The 19451-nt window shown below is 35.3% G+C and overlaps 1 protein-coding gene across 2 annotated transcripts; it reads left to right on the top strand.

Moving 5' to 3' along the window:
- Positions 1-2993: 2993 nt before the first annotated feature.
- On the top strand, positions 2994-19423 carry APC4 (Transducin/WD40 repeat-like superfamily protein). Of its 2 annotated transcripts, XM_039123697.3 has the most exons (19): positions 2994-3183; positions 3295-3406; positions 3620-3711; positions 4146-4229; positions 5622-5855; positions 7825-7905; positions 8934-9127; positions 10536-10696; positions 10801-10901; positions 10981-11055; positions 11645-11824; positions 13808-13890; positions 13984-14073; positions 14440-14544; positions 14868-15006; positions 17206-17409; positions 17513-17665; positions 18556-18637; positions 18747-19423. In XM_039123697.3, exons 1-19 carry the CDS (start codon positions 3082-3084, stop codon positions 18839-18841), a joined length of 2367 nt encoding a protein of 788 aa, XP_038979625.3. In that variant the 5' UTR covers positions 2994-3081; the 3' UTR covers positions 18842-19423. The 2 variants fall into 2 exon arrangements, with proteins under 2 accessions (XP_038979625.3, XP_038979620.3); XM_039123692.3 differs by lacking the exon at positions 18556-18637 and having other exon boundaries at positions 18747-19328.
- Positions 19424-19451: the final 28 nt, after the last annotated feature.

Consider the following 19451-nt stretch of genomic DNA (forward strand, 5'->3'; position numbering starts at 1 on the left):
GTTCTATATATATAGTGTCTTAAGCTGCTAGTACTTACGTCAGTAGAAATAAAACTAGGAAGAAGGTTTATCCTAAGTTTACATAGATCAGTCGCCATAGTTGATGATGTATATGGACTTAATGAAAGAAGTAATTTTGAAGTTAATCAAAATTGATGAAGCCTTCATATGAGAGTCCAAAAGCAAACCGAAGGAATGGCCTAGGTCAGGTGTCAAACTAATGCAATCCTTGAGCATATGAGGCGAAAGAATATCAATAGATATCCTGCAACAAGCTTACATTTCTTCTAAATTGGTCATCGCAAGCTTATTACTATCAAATAATTAATACCAATTCTAGTTTGGCATTAATTGAACCACTGGCCAACATATAATTTCACTTGTAAGAGTAGGGCAACTAGATGAATGATCGTTTATCCTTAAACAAGATAGCTTCACGACTGGGCTGAGAAACCATTATCTTTACTTGGCACAGGAGACAAATTTTGAGTCATCACTAGCGTGGACTGAAGCATGTATGCTTAGTCCCAAAGGATGCATCTTGAGTCTAGAAGTGTGGCTGAAGAAATATAATCCTAGAGCACTTCAATAAATCCAAGAAAAAACAGAAATCTTGTTTGGTTGAGGACAAACAGTGGGAGTCCATCGTAGACATCACTATGGTCCAATGCTGAAGAGATCATGAAAGGGGTCCTAGATTAAACTCAGAATTAGGGTTTGTTTGGATATTCCTACAGAATTGGATTGAAAATACTATAGGATTTGTGAATTGGGCCGTCAATTAAGTATGACCTTAATATCAACTAAACACCATCCAACCTAAATCATGTGAGAAGAAAAAAAAGATCTTTATGATTTTTTTTTTTTTAGCTCAAAAGCTAGGACCGGAGTTGAGTTTAGACAAGCTATTAGAAAATGCAAGATAGATGGGCTCATATGCTCGATTCTTGCAGGATTTTCAGCTCGATCAGATAAAAATATTCAAACAAACCCTTCATTGGATTAAAGTAGTGGCTGCGTGATGGGCTATCAATAAAAATAAGCATGAGACGATCACTAGAATTAACCATCAATGGTGGTGGTTTGCGAGGAACGCAGAGACATGAGAAAGGAAAGGATGGCTGTGTTTGGACACGGTGACAATGTCCGATACTTCCCCACCCAAACTATGAGTATTTCCCCCTTCTTTCTCCCTTAACGGTGAAAAGAGTCTCGAGGAATAGAGCTACTCAAAATGCTCTCATAGATTCGAGTCCTCAGTTTGAGCATTCAAATTAGTCCAGTCCCAACAAAGCTGGTTTGCAACTCGAGTAATTGCATGGCTATTGTTTTGCAGATTAGAAGAATTAAATCACCTTAATCAAATCATTTACAGGGTACATACATTATCCGAGAAGAAGTGGCAGCAGAAATGGGTCCATTCTTTCCATAATTAGATCACCAAATTTTGCTAGCACTAGCCTACGGGAATGTGCAAATTCCATTTATAGAACCTTTTATTATTAGGAGTAACTTAAATTGATTTGATTGATTTTAATAAATAAAATTCAAGAAGAGAAAAAAAGGATACCAATATGAAGTTATCGTCAAGAGAGAGAGAGAGCTTGACTGTGCTGCACTCGAGTGTAGCGAGCCCAAATTTAGTCGATCTATATGCTGTCTGGCCTCCGTGAATTGTGAGAAATTCAAAGCTCTCCCATTAGCTGTTAACCATTGCCATTTCTTCTAAAAATATTGAATAATTAATATGATGGAACATGATACGCCAATCATGAATTCAATATATATATACATATATATATTCATAAAATTTTAATATTTTAAAATCTATCATCAAATTTGATGAATTTTAGAAATCTTAACACAGGAAGCCATTGACCTACTTCCTCCAATCCTTCCTATCACTATTTCACTTCTAATGCTGCTCGCCCTACACACACAACTTTGTAGGACACTACTTGGCTATTTGACACCTACAAGCTTGGACATTTGCGCTATTTGTCTTGCTATGTTGTCATGCCTCATCGTAAGACATTATTTAAGCCCATGGATAGCCACAACTGTCAAGCTTGCGCATAACCATTGTTAGTAAAGAGAGAATAGCATTTTTCATTTTTCAATCAAAATAAATAAAATAGAATATAAAGCTTATTCATAAAATAATAGTTTATTAGAAAAGAAATGATGGTAATAACTATTCCATTAACAACAATATCAACAGGTCATAAGATTGCTAGATGAATATGAATTTTACTACTGAATTTTTGAAATATATTGCTTGGATAAGAGACAATAATCTGAAAGACTTGTAGATCTAAAACATGTAGATGCTCATGGATCAATTATAGCATAAATTATTTTTTAATAATAAATAATAAAATTTGAGATCTACCCATCATGCTAATAAATTTTGTTGTATATATTGAAAGAGAGAGTCTTCAGATTCTCATTCAAAACAATGCATAACCTCTAGTATCATCTATGTTAGGGTTTCTTCAAAGAGTTCGAATCCTTCCTAATTCAGGGTTGAACTAATGAGGAACTATCTCTCAATCATAGCCTCTTGCATACTATGATCGGGAAGGCCTCATACATACATGGGGTGGTGAGCTATGTAAGGCTCTATCAATCACGACCATTATGCCATATATAGCAATCATGATTGAGACATAGACTCTCTCCATTTCCATCTCGAATTGGAGCAACTCTTCTCGAAATCCTAAATAAATATCAAGGATTAAAGATAAGAGAGAGAATGAGACAGAAATCATGAGAAAGGAGAGGGAATTTTCTGTGTTTCAAACCCTAGCTCCAAGTCTCCTATTTATTGGAGACTGAAGGAAAAGTTGATGGGCTTGCAACAATGGGCTCGCAACCGTCCATCAAATTTCTCATAGGCATGTACGACTTTGCCCTGCTACAAAAACGGGAGCGTTTCGGCAGGGGCATCGATCCGAAATAACGGGCGTTACATTAAACTTCGCTTTTAATCCCCAATTCCCGCCTCCCACTCCGCTTCCAGATCCCTTCTGCCATTGCTCTTCCCTTCGCTTCCCGTCCGTTCCTCGGCTCCCATTTCCCATGGCGGAAGAAGGAGAAGAGCTCGAGGTCGAGATGGAGGCTTCCGCCGCCTCGGGGCCGATCCCATTCCAGCTCCAATTCGACAAGCCCTTTCCTTTCCAGGTCTTAAACCCTAAGCCCTAACCCTAATTCCTTTCCCCCCTCCCTTCTTTTTTCCGCCCTCATTTTTGTGTTTTTTTTTTTTGGTTTTTGTGATGTATTATGATGTTTCAGATCAAGATTGCGGAGTGGAATCCGGAGAAGGATCTGCTCGCCATGGTTACGGAGGACTCCAAGGTCCTCCTCCATCGTTTCAACTGGCAGAGGCTCTGGACCATCTCTCCTGGTTGGGCACTTGCTTATTTTCTGCTATGCTTTGCATAAAATTTCTGATTTTTTCTTGCCAATTCCAGCTAGTTTGGTATACAAATTCACTTGTGCTATACTTCCTGAAAACATTTTTAGTGAACATTGGTTTCTTGTGCATTGTTTTATAAATGTGTTCGAATTCCACCTTTGTTGATTTCAAACTTACTGATATACGTTGCTTACTGGTTAGGGAAATGTATTATGGCTCTTTGTTGGCGTCCTGATGGCAAAGCGATATCTCTTGGTCTTGAAGATGGTTCCATCTTACTACATGATGTGGAAGTAAGTATTTTGAACAGATAAGAAGGAAAAATAAAATGTTGAATTAGATACTGTTAGATGACCGGCCTCTTGTTTCAAATTTTTTGGGTTGCGATTGTAACATTTTGGAGTTGTTTCCACAAATTGTATTGGATTATAGATGTTTTTAATTCATCATCTAAATCATATTGATATATGATCAACAAGAACTGGGTTTTACTTTTAGTCAAAAGCCTTACTGGCGTAGGTAAGTTATAAATGCAATTTGTTGATGTAATTTCACTCCATCTGCTCACTTTAACTCAATTTTATATTATTCTCTCATGTCATGTTCTTACTAGATGCCAAGATCACATTCTTCGCGATCTTTCATGATTGTCGAGTTTAATTTACTCAACTGGATGCCATAGAACCTGTCGTAGTGATTTGAAACACCATCCACTGTTAAACTGCAGAATGGGAAGTTATTGAGAAGCATTAAGTCCCACAATGTTGCTGTTGTCTGTCTGAACTGGGAGGAAGATACACAGCTTATGAGGGTATGCACTTCTTTTAGGCTCTTTTCTCATTCTTGAATCATAAAGTCACCAGGTCACTAAAGACCTTTTCATTATGATTATAGACATGCTATTTCTCTAGTATGCAAACTCTGGCCCAGGGCTATACCATTTCTTTTTTGCCTCATAGTTTAATTTATATATATTCCCCTTATGTTTACATCGTAGACATATTATTATTTATTTCTTTTTGGAAGTAAAAAATTTCATTCTTGTGCACTCTTTTTTTTACTCGATATGCTATTGAATCCTAATCTCAACACAGTTGGCTGCTAATTTTGTTAATATATTTTCCTTTTGATATTTTAATAACATAACATGCATTAGAAGCAAGGAGTGCAAACAAGAGCAGTTGCAGCAGGGAGGGGATTTGATGGAGGGACCAATATGATTCATGTTGCTCAGAGATTAACATGGCTTATGGAGTCTGGACAAGGGATGTGATGGAAGCAAGGACTGTAAACATGTTTTACACCATGAGCAGAGCACTACTTTAAGCAAAAATCTGTGCTTTATTGATCTAAATTTTGTTGCATCTCTGTAAGATAAGGTGAAAAGTTAGATGAGCACAAAGTGGGATCTTATAAGTGGTTGCAAGAGGTGGAATCTGTAAGGCTTCATGTGGTTAAGTAGAAGAATATGAGATGTCTTACTACAATGGAGGATATCTCTTTATGGTGGAATAAGGAAGCAAGACAGATGAGACAAACCACCAGAAAGAATGGGACTTATTCCATTTATGCAAATCTTATAGTCTTTTTATTTTTCAAAGAAGCTTTCTTGCAAATAGCTGTTTTATTATTAATAATCCTGATCTGGTTTACAAGGGGTCTTTGAATTGTTTTTTGATGAAAGGGATCTGTTATAGCTCTATCACAATTAAGAGTGAAATAAATATTTATATGAGGGTATTGAGTAAGATCTGTTTCACGTCTGATAGAAAAATATAAAAGAGCATCTTCTAGTGATACATGTGAGAAACTTACATTTTAAGTTACAAGCCATGACTTCTCCAGCTGGGCTTCTCTTGCATGGACAAAGATGAACTTTTTATTGATCATGCAAGGTCATGATATATAATCCCAACAGGATTGATAGGATTACTTGTTTCTTATCATTGCTTACTTTTTGGGTGTTACAATGGCCTTATTCATCCTTTCTTACTTTTGTGTTCCACATGCTCTCCTTGTGAATTTTGTTTCTCTTATTTTAAGGCATTAACTGATTTGCATTAAAGTTCCTATGACCATGATTTATTATCTTGTCCACAGGATCTTAGTTTTTATTTCAATTGTGATGTTTTTTGGATTTTTTATATGATGGGAAATTCAATTGTGCTTCACTTATCCAGTCATCTTGGAAATTTACATATAGGGTGACAATAAGTACACTTATGAGGATCGTACCATGCGCTTCTTTCCTCCTGCTCCAACAATTCCTCGGATGCCTGGACTGGGTTCTGGAGATACTGGGCTCATGGATGACCCTGTAGAAACTTATCGAGATTTTTCCAATTCTTCACATCAACGTTTTAACATTCTGTGCAGTGGTGACAAGGACGGCTTTATTTGCTTTAGTATATTTGGAATTTTCCCAATAGGAAAGATTGTAAGTTTTCATTTTCATGTATTTCTTCATGGCAATGTTTAAACTCATGTGCTTGCTCATATATACACTAAGGTTGTAATATGATTAGTGGCCTTTTGTATGCGATAAGATTTTTTATAAACCTGTTATGTATATTGCTGGCTTTCCTTAATAAACTTGGAAGGGTCTTCCAAACACCGCTTCTTGATATATAAATTCTTGATTTATGCTCTGGTTATATTAGATTTTTGGAAAAATATTTATTATTTTTTAAGTGATGTATGACAATCCACCTATCAGCTTAATGGTTGCTAAAGTCAGTACAGAAGATCTGCATGATCAGCTAATGCTTTGAAAAACTAGTCACTAGTAAGATACATAAATAGCTTCCTAATACAGTTCCTCATGGAACCTAATGTTCTCCTGCTAATTCTATTCCTTGTGTTTGTTTAGTCTTTACATCTTACAGAATACCAATATTTATGCTCTTGTAATCCCTCCAAGTAAATATGAATCCAGCAGAAGTTATATATTTTTAAACATAAGGAGATAAAGCAGAGATATTAAATAGAAATATAAAATAAAGTTTGTATGAGAGTAGAAGCCTGATAGGACCATGTATTTCAAAATGGCTCATATGCACTATTGTTTTCAGTTTAACAGGCTTTGGTGAATCCAGTAATTCATCTATTATCAAAGGTTGATGCCTTTACCTATTTTCTTGCAATAGTATTTTTCTATTTGATGGAGTTAAATTCTGTTTTGCTTAAAACATATTTTTTTAGTGTTGTAATTTGCATGCAAGTACTTTATTTTCAGATATAGTGCGGGGAAGAATTTTTGCTTCCTAGAAGAAACAGGCTTAGTGGAAATTCCTGTTGGTTGTGTAAATGGTTTTCTCCAAATTCTAGTAGACAGTGATATGTGATAGCATATTAATTTGGTAGTTTTAGCCTGCTTCTTGTTACTTGATTAGCATTTGTTTATGCTATATGTTTTCTGTTCTATTTCAGAATTCCTCAAAAATTCTGAATGATATGATAGTTTAAGAATTATAACACCACTTATACACATTGGCGTACCATAAGACTGCAATAACTTGAATCACATAGATATCTGTGAAATATAACTGCTGTGGCCAGTTTCAAGCCGAGATAAGAAAGGGGAAGGGTTGATGTTAGGTTGATAACCAGTCCTAAGAAATATGTGAAACTATGAAATGGATCCAAATCTAAATACTTGCAAATGATGATCCACAAGGCCAACCCCTGGTCGTTGGCAAAAGGCTAGATAGTTATGGTTATGGTTATAGTTATAGTTATGATATCCGTGAAGTAAGTTGTCATGTGAAATTATGCTGACCAGTAATTTTAATTAAGATTAGATTTACTGATATCTATGTCTGAGTGCACACGTGTCTAGTCCCTTTATCTCAAGTCTGACTTTTTAAGATGAACCTTGATTTACCTTGTTCTTGAACTACTTTTCCTCATGTCTATTTGGGTGGGGTCCAATTATCGAATTATGGCTGCAGTTCAGTTTCCTAACTCAGCAGTCTAGATTTTAGGTGTTGGTTGAGTCCAAATAAGGTTGTGTGGAGACTGGATCTGGTTTTACTTGATCCACTTGCATTCCCATGTATATTACGAAAAGTTGTAAGTGGAATATTTTTCAATAAATAAAATATATTCTTTGTGTTGCTTTTGTTATTTGTTTGATAGATTTGTTCTTCACGCCATATATTTTTCTTGGCCACCTCCCTAACAAGGTTTGTTGTACCGGTTGGTACTGTATCATACTTATATCGAACCGGTACATAGTCTCATACTGTATTGATACTTGGTATGTCTCGTTGTTTCGTACTATACCGCATACCGGCATTATAATAGGATGGTACAATATGGAGTCCGGTATCGAAACTGTAAACCTTTTATCTAACCTTTCATATTTCTTCCTGTTTGACAATTCTTTAATGCTCGTCATATTTCAGAACATCCACAAACTCTCTGTTTCCTCTCCATTTTCGGACAAGCGAGCCACATACCAACTACACAATGCTTCTATACGAAAGGTATTCAGATTGTTCACTGTATAAACTACAACATTTCTGCTATTTTAAGCTAATATGTCTCGTAAGTATATTTTTTCTAGTCCATATGTTAATTTGATATTGGCTGTTTGTCTATATATATCTTATATTAACATATTAAGCTCTAGTAAATTCACTGTCTAGAGATGCATGAATTTATTTCATTTCAAACTCTGTGGCGGAACAAGCAAAACTTAGTAACATCAGTTCCTACAAACCAAAAATGTTGGTTTTTGACTTCTCCTAGACAGTACCAATGTTTCCTGGCATGTTTTCAGTTTGGCTCTTATGTTACTCAACTTGGGAATTGTTTGCTTATTGGAACTGTAAATCCTTTCTGTGGAACGGAGGCCTTCTAGACGTGTTGGCCTTAGCAAGTGAATATTGTTACGAATGAAACAAATAAAACTTATGATGGCACAAACATTTTTATCTCTGTATATCAAGCCTGTGATATTTTAATTATATTTTGTTTCTACTGATTTCCAATATTGTGACTTGTTTTTGAGTTAAATTGGAAAACACTCTGAATTAGCATTTCCCATTGGGTAAGGCTATTTTGGTTGTTTGTATTATTCTCTTGTAATATTAATCTGAGCTGCTTATTTTGTACGTCAATATTTAGTCAATATACTCTTTTTTCCCATCATGGAAACTAAATTACATAAATTAAGAACCACAAGTCAGACCCTTACACGACCTGTTCACAGTGTTCTTCGTACATCATTCTCTACTACTATTTTCCTAAGGCAGAGATCCTTGATCAGAACATGTGACTTGAATCAATTCTTGCAGCTTTTTCTCAGGTCTTATTAGGTGATGCATTTGCAATTTTTTATGGTAGTGATCATGTGCCTAGGTTGAAGCCCATATTGTGGCCTATACCTTCTTGCTGTGTATGAAAGTATCAATTTACTTGTTACTGGGATAAATGATGTTGCTTTACCTGTTGGGTATTCTGCTGGATGCATAAGGAGATAGCTGACATGATTGACGGATCTTGTCACTAGGTAGCTTTATCTAAAAACCTGCGTCAATTAGTTGTTCTGAGCTTTGGAGAGCTGGTCGAAGACCTTGTTACATTGAAAGGTAAATTTATACATAGAGATGGGGAACTTGTTGAACCGGACAAATCTTCATGTGGTGAGGACTCTTCAGTGGGAATGCACTGCCTGATTCTGAATACTTCTATATTTCTCAACAGGTAAGCAAATCTCAGTTGGCTAATAACTCCACTGTCTTGGTTTATGGAATTCAATTTTAGACAGTTCTATATTTCTAGAGTCTTACGGTTTCGCTCTTATCTTACGGCTGGGACAAAGCTTGCTGGTTAGATTTATCAAACTAATTTACGTTGTGTATTACCCAGTTTATATCTCTGGTTTACTACAAATTATCGGAACACCTAGCCATTCATAATGTCACAACACTATTTCAAAGTGGTTGGCAGTTTTGGAATTTCAAGTCTTGAGGTAAACTTGAAAAATTGAGGTGATAGATAGGGGTATATGAACTAGAATGCAAATATGTTTTTCTATTTCAAGGAGGTTTTTAGTTTGTGCAAGAATAATTTGCATTAGGGTTTCCATTACAATTAAAATATGTTTAGTTGTAGTGGAAAAACAGGTATTTATAATTTAACAAGTGCATTGACATTCTCAATTATGATTTGTATTATTTAAATGGGTGGTTGCACAGTGAAAATTCATGACATTTATGAAAACATGGAATTGTATTTTTTTTGTTTTGGATAATATTCTACAAATTCATGATTTTTCAAGTTTTAAGGTTTCACCCCTCCTGGTCTCACAAATTTTTCAATCTTGATCTTCCTCCATTTTAACAAACATAGTTCCTACTCTGAAGTCCCAAAATTTAAAGATTTTTAATCAAGTAAAAGGATGAAATCTTTATTTTAAAATTTTAAAACCCTCCAAAGACAGCCTCATGGTTGTTTTTTTGCATTCCTCAATTTTTGGTGTACAGCTTTTTATATATTATTGATTCTGGTTCATTGTTTTGATTGATGCATGTATGCATCTTATGCACCGTAACTAGGGGACTATACGTAGCTTTTCATGGACTACTATTTCATTCTTATCTCTTCTACTGTTTGTCCTGCAAGTATCTCTGCTTTTTAGATGGATTTTTTTTTGAAGTCACCAGATTCTTATCATCAGTCTTAAATTGCTTTCCACTAATATTCCCCTTTATTTCACTGAGTTTATTGATAAAGAAACTATAGAGTTATCCAATGCACCAAATACCTTCTATATGTGTTGAGAGATGCCCATTAGCTAATTTCGGTTGATATATCGAGTGAATTTCAAGTATTATAGGCAGTTTTACTTTGATTTTCAGGAAGCTGAGGCATATTTTTTGCCATCCATTGAGTTGATTTATTTAGATTTTTGGTTATACTTTATGCACTATAGTCCAGGTATAGTGCATAAGATGCAAAATTTTTTAGATATTAAAACAGGAAGACTGGAACCTTACATTGCACAAGTTGCAAATTCTACTAATACTTCGCGCATTATTCTAGCTATTGTTTAAATGGAAATTACTCAGTTTATCATGTTTAAGTGGAACATATATATTTTCCATCACAGAAAAAATGAACTACATCAGGTGGCCCTGCAAGCTTCAAGTATTGAAGATCTAATTGAGGTCGTACGTGCTTCATTGTCAGTGATGTCCAAGCAATGGTCCGACACCATAACTTCATTTCATGAGAAGTTTGACTCTCTGTCTTCTTTGATTGTTGACCACGGTAGCTGTTGGTGCTGAAAATAATCTTAATCAAAGCCTACCTATATGATAATCTGGCTGCATGAGCTTGCTGATTTTTTGATTATATGCCTAATGCTTCTGCAGGATTAGAATCCAATTCTCAGGATGAGTTTCTAAGTCTGTTATTTGGGGCACGGACAAGTCCAGCACTTCACCAGTTTCTAGTTAACTCACTCGGTGAAGTGGTGCGTTGAGCATCAACCTAAAATTGCAGTTTTTTCTTTTAGATAAATCTGTTAATATTTGACTTGCCTTACTGGCTAGGGTCTGAAGCGTGTCTCTAAGGCTGTCGATAATGCTGGAAAAGATCTTCATGTTGTCGTACATGAACATCTTCAGGTACATGAGCACCTACTTTTGTTTGTCTTCTTTTGACATCATAATATACTTTTGTTCACTTTTACTATTTTTAAGGCTCTTACTTGATTAAAATTTTTATTCATTTAAGTAGCATAAATGTATATCAGTTGGAATCTTGTTATGTATTGTACTGTAACAATTTTGCTTATATGATTCTCAAAGAATGTAGTGTATTTGACAAGTAGATATACATGACAGAGGAATCAAACCTACATCCTTCTTTTGTGCATTAGCCAATAAAATAAGTTAGAAAGTTGGAGTAGAAACTGAGTGCAGGTTTGAGAAAACAGATCATTTATTGAAATTGCCTACGAAGAAAAATTAGTGTTCTAATCCATGACATACCTGCAAGTAGTGTTGAAATTTTCAATGTCTTCTCCATTTCTTCTATTTTTTTTTGTGGTTGCATAAAGTGGTCAAAGCTATTGTGGGTTTGTGACCGCACTGCTTGTCATATTCTTTTCCTACTCCAAGTACTCTGTTACTTTGTCTAACTGCCTTAATAAATATATGTTTGTAATGGATAGTAGTGGTTTAATCAATTTTAATTTTACCCATTATTTGATAGCCTGCTGTAGAAATTATTGGATTCAGAATTGGAGAATTGAGAGGCCTTTCGAGATGGCGTGCACGGTATCAAACTATTGGACTGGATGAGAAGCTTATTGACAATGCAACAGAAAAGGCTGGAATGCTACATGTGCAAGTTGAACGCTTTTCTAGGGTTCTAGCAACTGTATTATATCAGGTATGTTTAAGGCGTACATCATTGTGTGGCACTTTTTTTGCCCTTGTTGGGAATTCACAGGTTGCATTGTTGGTGTATAGTATTTCTGCTTCCCTGTCTATTCTAGCCGCTACCAAGTTGCATCTATTATTTTTTCCTTCATCATTTATCTACGAGAATATAGTTTGTTATTTCAGATGACCTCAGGTTAAGCTAAGCTATTTCAGTGTGACTGTCATCCTTTTCTATTAAATGCATTTTCTTAATCATTGTCTTGTAGCTAAGGCTGGAAAGGTTGCCTTATTAGTTCATTTGTCTTTTGCTAGTTGAGGTCCGAATGTGTTGTTTAGGCCAGGTTTGGTATACACTATTGCTGAACTTCTGACCAACTCCTGGTGCTGCCTTTCAAACTTTGCCCCTGAACCAACAAGTTTAATGTTCTATTCAGATTTGGGTTGCAGGCAGCCACCAGGAAGCATCTGTTATTGAAACCTACCAGCGCAGTATATGACATGTCAAATTTTGCTAGATTGTACCCTCACCAAAAAACTAACTTGGGTCTTGAAATTGGGTATGTAATCTCTAAAGAAATCTTGAATTTGTCTCAAATCCAGATGTAGGCAATGTTTATTTTGTGCCAAAATTACCCACTGACTTCATTGTATTTAACTATCTATTTGTTTGATTTGCCAAAAGATTTGGTAATTTTAGGAAAGAAAAAGTTTCCTTTACATTCTGAGCCGAAATGCATTTTTTTTCCTGAAAGTTTTTTGCTAGAAAGCAAACAATCATGTTTTCCAGCAAAATCTGATATGATTTTCCATACTTTGTGTTTTTTGTTGAAAACTAACAAGCTCTGAAGATTTTTCTTGTTGACCTGCAACTAAACAATCCCCTAGAGTGAATCCCATTTCTATATGTAGCTTCTTGGAAATCTAAAGATTCTTTCATTAGTGCCTTTTGAATAGTTAAAGGAACTCTGATGCCCTTTTACCTCTTGAAACACCACAGATCTTTACTTTTTGTCTTAAACCACTCATGATGGCCCTCTAAGTGGAGCTTCGCTGTAGAAATGACTGTATCTTATCTTGAGTGATGACCACAGACCTTGAGTTAATTGCTTGGAGTCTTTTCCGGATTCTGGTGCCCGCACCAATTCTTGCAATCAAGAGGTTCATACTTTGCTAGATGCGTCACAAGTTATTGCTTTGTCTCTTTAGATCGAGCAACTGAATATTGCTTAGATGTTCAATGGGCCAACTCTTTATCATGTTTCAGCCCACACTATTTTCAATATGCCATGGAGGGTTCTTGCTAATGTAAAAAATACATGAGGAAGCAAATCTTTTGTGCGTAACCATAGTTTAGATTGTTGAAGTGGAAACTCAAACTATTTTTTTGTTTATCTGTCATGAAGGGCACGATTACATGGGTGTTAATGTATATCATCTGTGTGTGCACTAACTACATTAGAAGCCCTAATGAAAAAATCTTTTTAAAAGTACATTCTCTGTTTTGGAAAGTTGAATAGGACTTCCACATAAGCTGCCATGTTCTTCGTCATTTTGCTGCATAGCTAGCCATGGGCATTTTTCATCTGAGTTACTGCCTTCTTCTGCATCAATAATCTACATCATTAGCATCAAGTGCTAATGCATCAATTTGGAACAGCTAACAATTGTCTATTAGAGGCATAATATATATTAATAAAAGGCCATCATTTAAGGTGAGCTGAGACTTAATGAATTTTCAAGGAAAAATTACCTTTGTGAGTGAAATTATTCTTGCTTACCAAGAAGGTAAATTGTCCTTTTATCAGTTTGAACAGAAACCGATTAGATATTTTCTTGTTACGAACAACTTCTTTTGTTATCACTACTTGGATAAGGCAGTAATTGTGTAAATTTCTTCCCATTTGTTGTTGCCATGTGCAACATGTGGGGTTGTAGATTAAACTTTTCTATGACTAACCATTGATTTCTTTTTTTATTTCATATATTTCAGCTCCAAAATTTCTTTAACTGGGTTTCAAAATGTATAAAGATACTTCTGTCTGATCCAACTGATCAAATCCAACCACCCAACAGGTTTTATGTCAAACCATTCCTTTTTGAGCTCAAATTGGTTAAGGGAAGCATTTCCTTTTCTTGGTGCTTACTTTTATGCCTTGTGGTCTTCAGTGAACTTGTAGTTATATTTCTGAAGTTTCTTCTGGACCATGATCCAGTTGGACAGTTGTTGGAAGCAGATCATACAATTGATGTTGATCCGTAAGTTCCTTTTTCAACTTTTGCGTAGGAACAATTCATTTTTTTTGCTGTAAATTTCAAATCTCTCTAAAGTTATTAAGTGGATTTTGTTTTTAGTTCTGAAGTAAATAAATTCAGTTGCTATCTTTATGCTCATGTTCCTTGCTTGAGTATTTTCTGATTCTGTATATATAAAAATTTACAGTATATCCTACATCTAAATATAGCCAAAATTCTTGTCCTGTCTATATGACAGAAATTTATGAATGATGATTTGTGCTTATCCTTGTGAGTTCACTGATTTATTTTAGCTGCTTTACCACCACAATTATTTTCTTGGGTTGTTGTTATTGCATTCCTTACATTCAGAGCCATTCTGGTTTGCAGGGATACTAAGCAGCGAGTTGAACAACTTGTAATGTTTGGAGGATTTTTGGATACAAAGTTCTTGGAAAGAACTTTAGCGAATGAATTTAGTCAGCTGGAGCAATGGTATTTGAACACAAACATGAAGATGTTGAAGACCAAAAATTTGTACTTTTTAGAAGCGTAACCAAATAAAGAGCATGATTTTAAAAATGTTTTTTTTTTTCCCCTTTGTGCAAGGAAGCAAAAAAAAAATCTTGGTTTCTGAAATGTAAAAAAGAAAATCTTTTTTGGGTTGACCTATATTATATTAATCTTTTTATAGAATGGTTGAGTAGCAAATTCATGAGAAAAAATTTCACATGCATATTGGTTTTCTTATCAGATGTTATATGTGGTTAAGCACATCTTTTCATCATGTTTTCTTATTTTGTCTTCTTATTTTTCAGTTTGAAAGAGGCTTTCTTAATGCCATTTACCACTATTTCAAAGAAGATACATTGTGAAGACTTGTTACCACTATATCCTATTCCATCTTCGCCTGTAGCTTCATCATTACATGCTCCAACATCAATATCCTACTACAAGGTACTGATTCGTCATTCACCCTCATTTAATCATCTGTATCTGGTTAGTAATTGTGCGATTTACATGATGACCAATACTGCAGCTAATATTAACAGGGTCATCTTAATGGATCAGAGGATGATCAATCAGAGTTTTAGTAATTTTATGAGCAGTGTAAAAATTTTACTTCAACCCATAGCGAATTGCTCCCAACTTTCTAGCAAATGCAACTTTTGCAGGAGAAATGCATGTCCAAAGCCCGACATCTTGCCCTGCTAATCAAATGTGCAACCAAGAGATAATCCTCTGAAACAGTCCTAGACAAGTAAGAAAAAGGTTTATAAAGGGACTTGTATTCATCTGTAGCATGAGTCATGGTTAAAGAGCCACGAGTAACATAATCTCATACTAAAAATACTCAGAAACCCAAAAGAAACTACGAGATCTTCAATTAAAAAGTTTCTAACAAGGTTAAACTCTCTTATGGATGTAAAATGAGCTTGGAAGCAAGAGATGCATGCAGTGATGTGAATCTACCAAATTGGAGGAAATTGCTTATAATCAGCGCCAGGAAACACTGTAACAATTGTAAAACATAAATATTATATCAAGGTGGAAGCTGCCCAAAAGAACATAATTAGTGTTGATATTAGTAAAGCAAAAGAACATAATTAACTTGATCTGATTGTAGTTGAAGAATGATCAGAAGGTCGATTAGAAGAGAGTGAAGTGTCTGCCAAAAGTTTGCCTTCTAACAGGAAGGAACAGAGAAGGTAGTGTTAAGAGATGGGAGCATTTCTATATCAATGGCAGTCCAAGTGCCATGTATAGAAGATATTTAGAGAAAATTCTTAAGGGCTTATGACCATAATTAAGAGACAATGTGATCTATAGGACAATATGATAGCTCATTTGATAAGATAGTTTTGTAGTGTTGGTGACTAGAGAATTGTGCAGTACTAAAGAAAAGGCAACATAACTTGAAGTGGTAATTTATGAAATTTGCAAAGAGCATGGTTTAATCAAGATTCAAAGCAAACAATTGATTATTGAGAAAGCTATCCAAGTGATAACCTCAGAATAATTAACCAAATGATGCACACTAGCATAGGGAAAAAATCTGCCTCTACAGAGAGATGATGATAAAGAGCTGCGCGGATGCACTAAAATATAATGCCTCTTATTAGTGAACCCCATAAATGACAATTTGAGATAGGCATGTCTCATTTTAGAATTGATTTTGCTGGTTTTGAAATAGAAGAAGCACCAATCACTATGGGCAGGTAGCCAAAGCTGATCTTGAAGCTGCAAGCAGTTCGTGGTGGCGCAGTAGTGAGCAGAAGGAACTGGCCTAATGTGCCATGCAATGAGAAGGGTGATTTAATAGAAAATGTCAAGCTATGAAGAAATCAGGTCATGAGGGTCTAACCAGTAGGTTGCACAGAGAAACAACATTAAGAAGAGCTAAGAAATGCATCAAAATTTGAAGCAGGAAGCTGGAGGTGTTTATTAATGCAATAAAGTGAGAATTCGAAGAAGGAAAATTGGACCATACTGCACGCAATGTGGGTCAGGCAAGAAATAATAACCAAGGGAGGAAATCTTTAAATGTGCCAGTGAGGATGTGAATAATGATGATGTGAACAGAGCAAACCATTTTGTACAATTATGTAAATGCACTGTGCTTTTTTTTAAAAAAGAAAGTTTACGAAATAGAGTACCTTGTCAATGCAGTCTATTACTTTCATTAAACTACTTGCAAACACTAAAATTATAAAAATGATCCTCAATTAGTGTTTTCAAACTCTGGTAATGCTCCGTTTCATTGACAATTTCAATGGCGACGCCAAGTGATGTATAAAGCAAATCTTCACATGAATCATCACTATAAATTAATATATAACTTTTCTGGGCATGCCTTGTATTTCAACAGCAATATATAGCATTTGTTCTTTAATCATTATTGTCACATCATTAGCATCATCATTATTTTGTGAAGAAGGGTAGATTGATGAATTTTTTCTTAATTTATGTTCCTTACAGACCATATTCTGTATAGCATTCATATGACATGAGAATAGTCAATAGCATTTATCTCAGCTCTTTTGAGCTAGTTCATTATGCACTTCTTTATTTATTCCTTCTGCTTTGAAGCAGTTGTCATAGATGGTGATTTTATAGACTATGATAACTTTTCTTTATTTGATACCTTTCTTATAGGATAACCGTGATAGCTCCCCACATGATCTTGTGGACTACATATGCTTCAGAATACCTGATGAGTCAATGGATTTGACAAATTGTATTGGTATAATAAGGGGATCTACAAATACCTCCAGTTCTATTAAGGACATAAGTTCTCCTGGAGCTGTTTTGTTATGCATACCTGATGGATATCACTGCATGGACCTATCCCTATATAAGGTGGTAAAGTATTCCTGATTCACTCTTTCCTGTCATTTAAAATTTTATCACCTTTGACATTAACTGTTCTCTTTCTTTCTATCTTTCTTTTTTCAAAAAACAGCAAAGGGAGATTGTTCTGCTACTTAATGAAGCAATCACGACTTCTGAGAGTCCTGGGAGATCATGGATGATGATGGTTCAAATAAGCGATCTTTCTTTTATGCCTCTTTCAAGATTAGGGCCTGCTAATCTCTGGAAGTTGCATGAATTGAAGGTATCAATATATAATCATCTAACCTTTTCCCAACTATTTGGAATTGGCTTCATAGATCCTCATTCGCCAAGTATTCCCATCTAGGGCTACGTCTGATGTTATTCCAAATTTTTCCATATCCTTCCTCATAACTTACATCCATGTTAATTTAGGTCATCATCTTCTTTTTTTGCAACCTTAAACACAAACTAAATTACTTCTCCTCAGGTCTTCACTATACATGTCCATATCATCTCAATCGATTTTCCACCAATTGTCCTTAATTTATGCAACTCCTACAGCTTCTCTAATATATTTATTTCTTAAATCTAGCAGGTGGCATTAGATGAAAACTTCTATATCCCATTTTACTATTTATTAGTAGTTGTAATATTTTGAGATTTTTGTTATAACCTAGGTACCATCATATTGGTAACCATGAAAATAAAAGATTAGGTCGTATATTTGTCACCTTTTCTCTTATTTATCACCTGGAATGAGAATTTCTATTTGATTCTCATTTCATTTACTTAGATCTAAACAACCAGGTCCAGATTCATTCTAGATCAGAATGAAATCTTGATTTATCTAAACACATGCCTGTGTCTGCAGCCACATGGACTATATGATATATCAAAGTGTAGTTTGACCAGTAATGAATTGATTTTTCAATCTGCAATCTTAAAGGATCTGGATTCCGATCGTATGGCTTTTGTGCATCCTTACTTTTGTAATCAGTGAAATTATTGATAATCCACAAAAAAACTATTCTGGAGTGTGAAAAATTTATCCATAGATTTGTGCATACATGTTGGGAGTAGCCTTTGTATTTATGTTACATCCTTTAGTTCATTTTTGACAAATCTTGAAATTTCCATAACAAGTTATTTTTGTTATGCACTATGCCTTAGGCTTCTGCTCTGGACCTGCACATTGAAAATGGAAAAGTTCGTTGTATTCCTCACCCTGTAACCACCCCACTGGCAGTTAGTGGTAAGAACATCTTGATAAAGTTAAAGATTTTGTTTCCATATGACAACTTTTAGTGGTTATTATATTTTTCTTTTTTCTTTTGGGAATGATGCCTGAACTTCTACTGCAGCTTCCCGAGGTGTTGCTTGTGTCTTTTCGTCACGAAGGCATGCCTTGGTGTTTATACTTGATGAAGATGAGGATGAAACTTCTGATATGGAATGAATTTCTTCCGACTGCTGTATGGGAAGTGAGGATCATTACAACATCTAAAGACATGACCAGAACATTGCAAATCGTTGCTCTGGAGGCATCTTATCGGTCCGCTGTTGCTGCTCTATGTCCAGCACCGTGTGCTGCAATGAGAGAGCATCATATCATACAATCTGAGTGCAGGTTTATCACCCTGCTTATTGAAGCTTATACTGTCAAGTATCTACTGTTTTCAGTGGAAGGTTCTCTACAAAGCTAGAAAGGGTTGCATTTCACATCCAGATGGTAAAATGTTCTAACTGCAATGAACTCAACCAATGGTTTACCAGAACCACATACTTCGTTAACTAGGGTTTTCTAGCCCATTTGGAGATGGCAACTTGTGGAACTCTTTGAAAAACATGTGCATGTCGTACCTTGAGTTCGATCCTGTAATTATAGGATTATGTTGGTTGCAGCCGTATTTGATATAGCTAGTTTTTTGTCAAAAGAAACAAAAGCGTTTAAGAAAGCATCAAGATTGGTCCAAGAAGTCATGGGTCCAATTGTAAAATCCCTATATCTTAATTCAAATCGCATCCCACTTAAATTGTACCTTCGATTTCAATTTAGTCTCTTTGCG

This window comes from Phoenix dactylifera, chromosome 2 (genome assembly GCF_051530095.1).
Source record: "Phoenix dactylifera cultivar Ajwa chromosome 2, Ajwa_hap1_PhDact_Kaust_v1.1, whole genome shotgun sequence".
Taxonomy (NCBI): domain Eukaryota; kingdom Viridiplantae; phylum Streptophyta; class Magnoliopsida; order Arecales; family Arecaceae; genus Phoenix; species Phoenix dactylifera.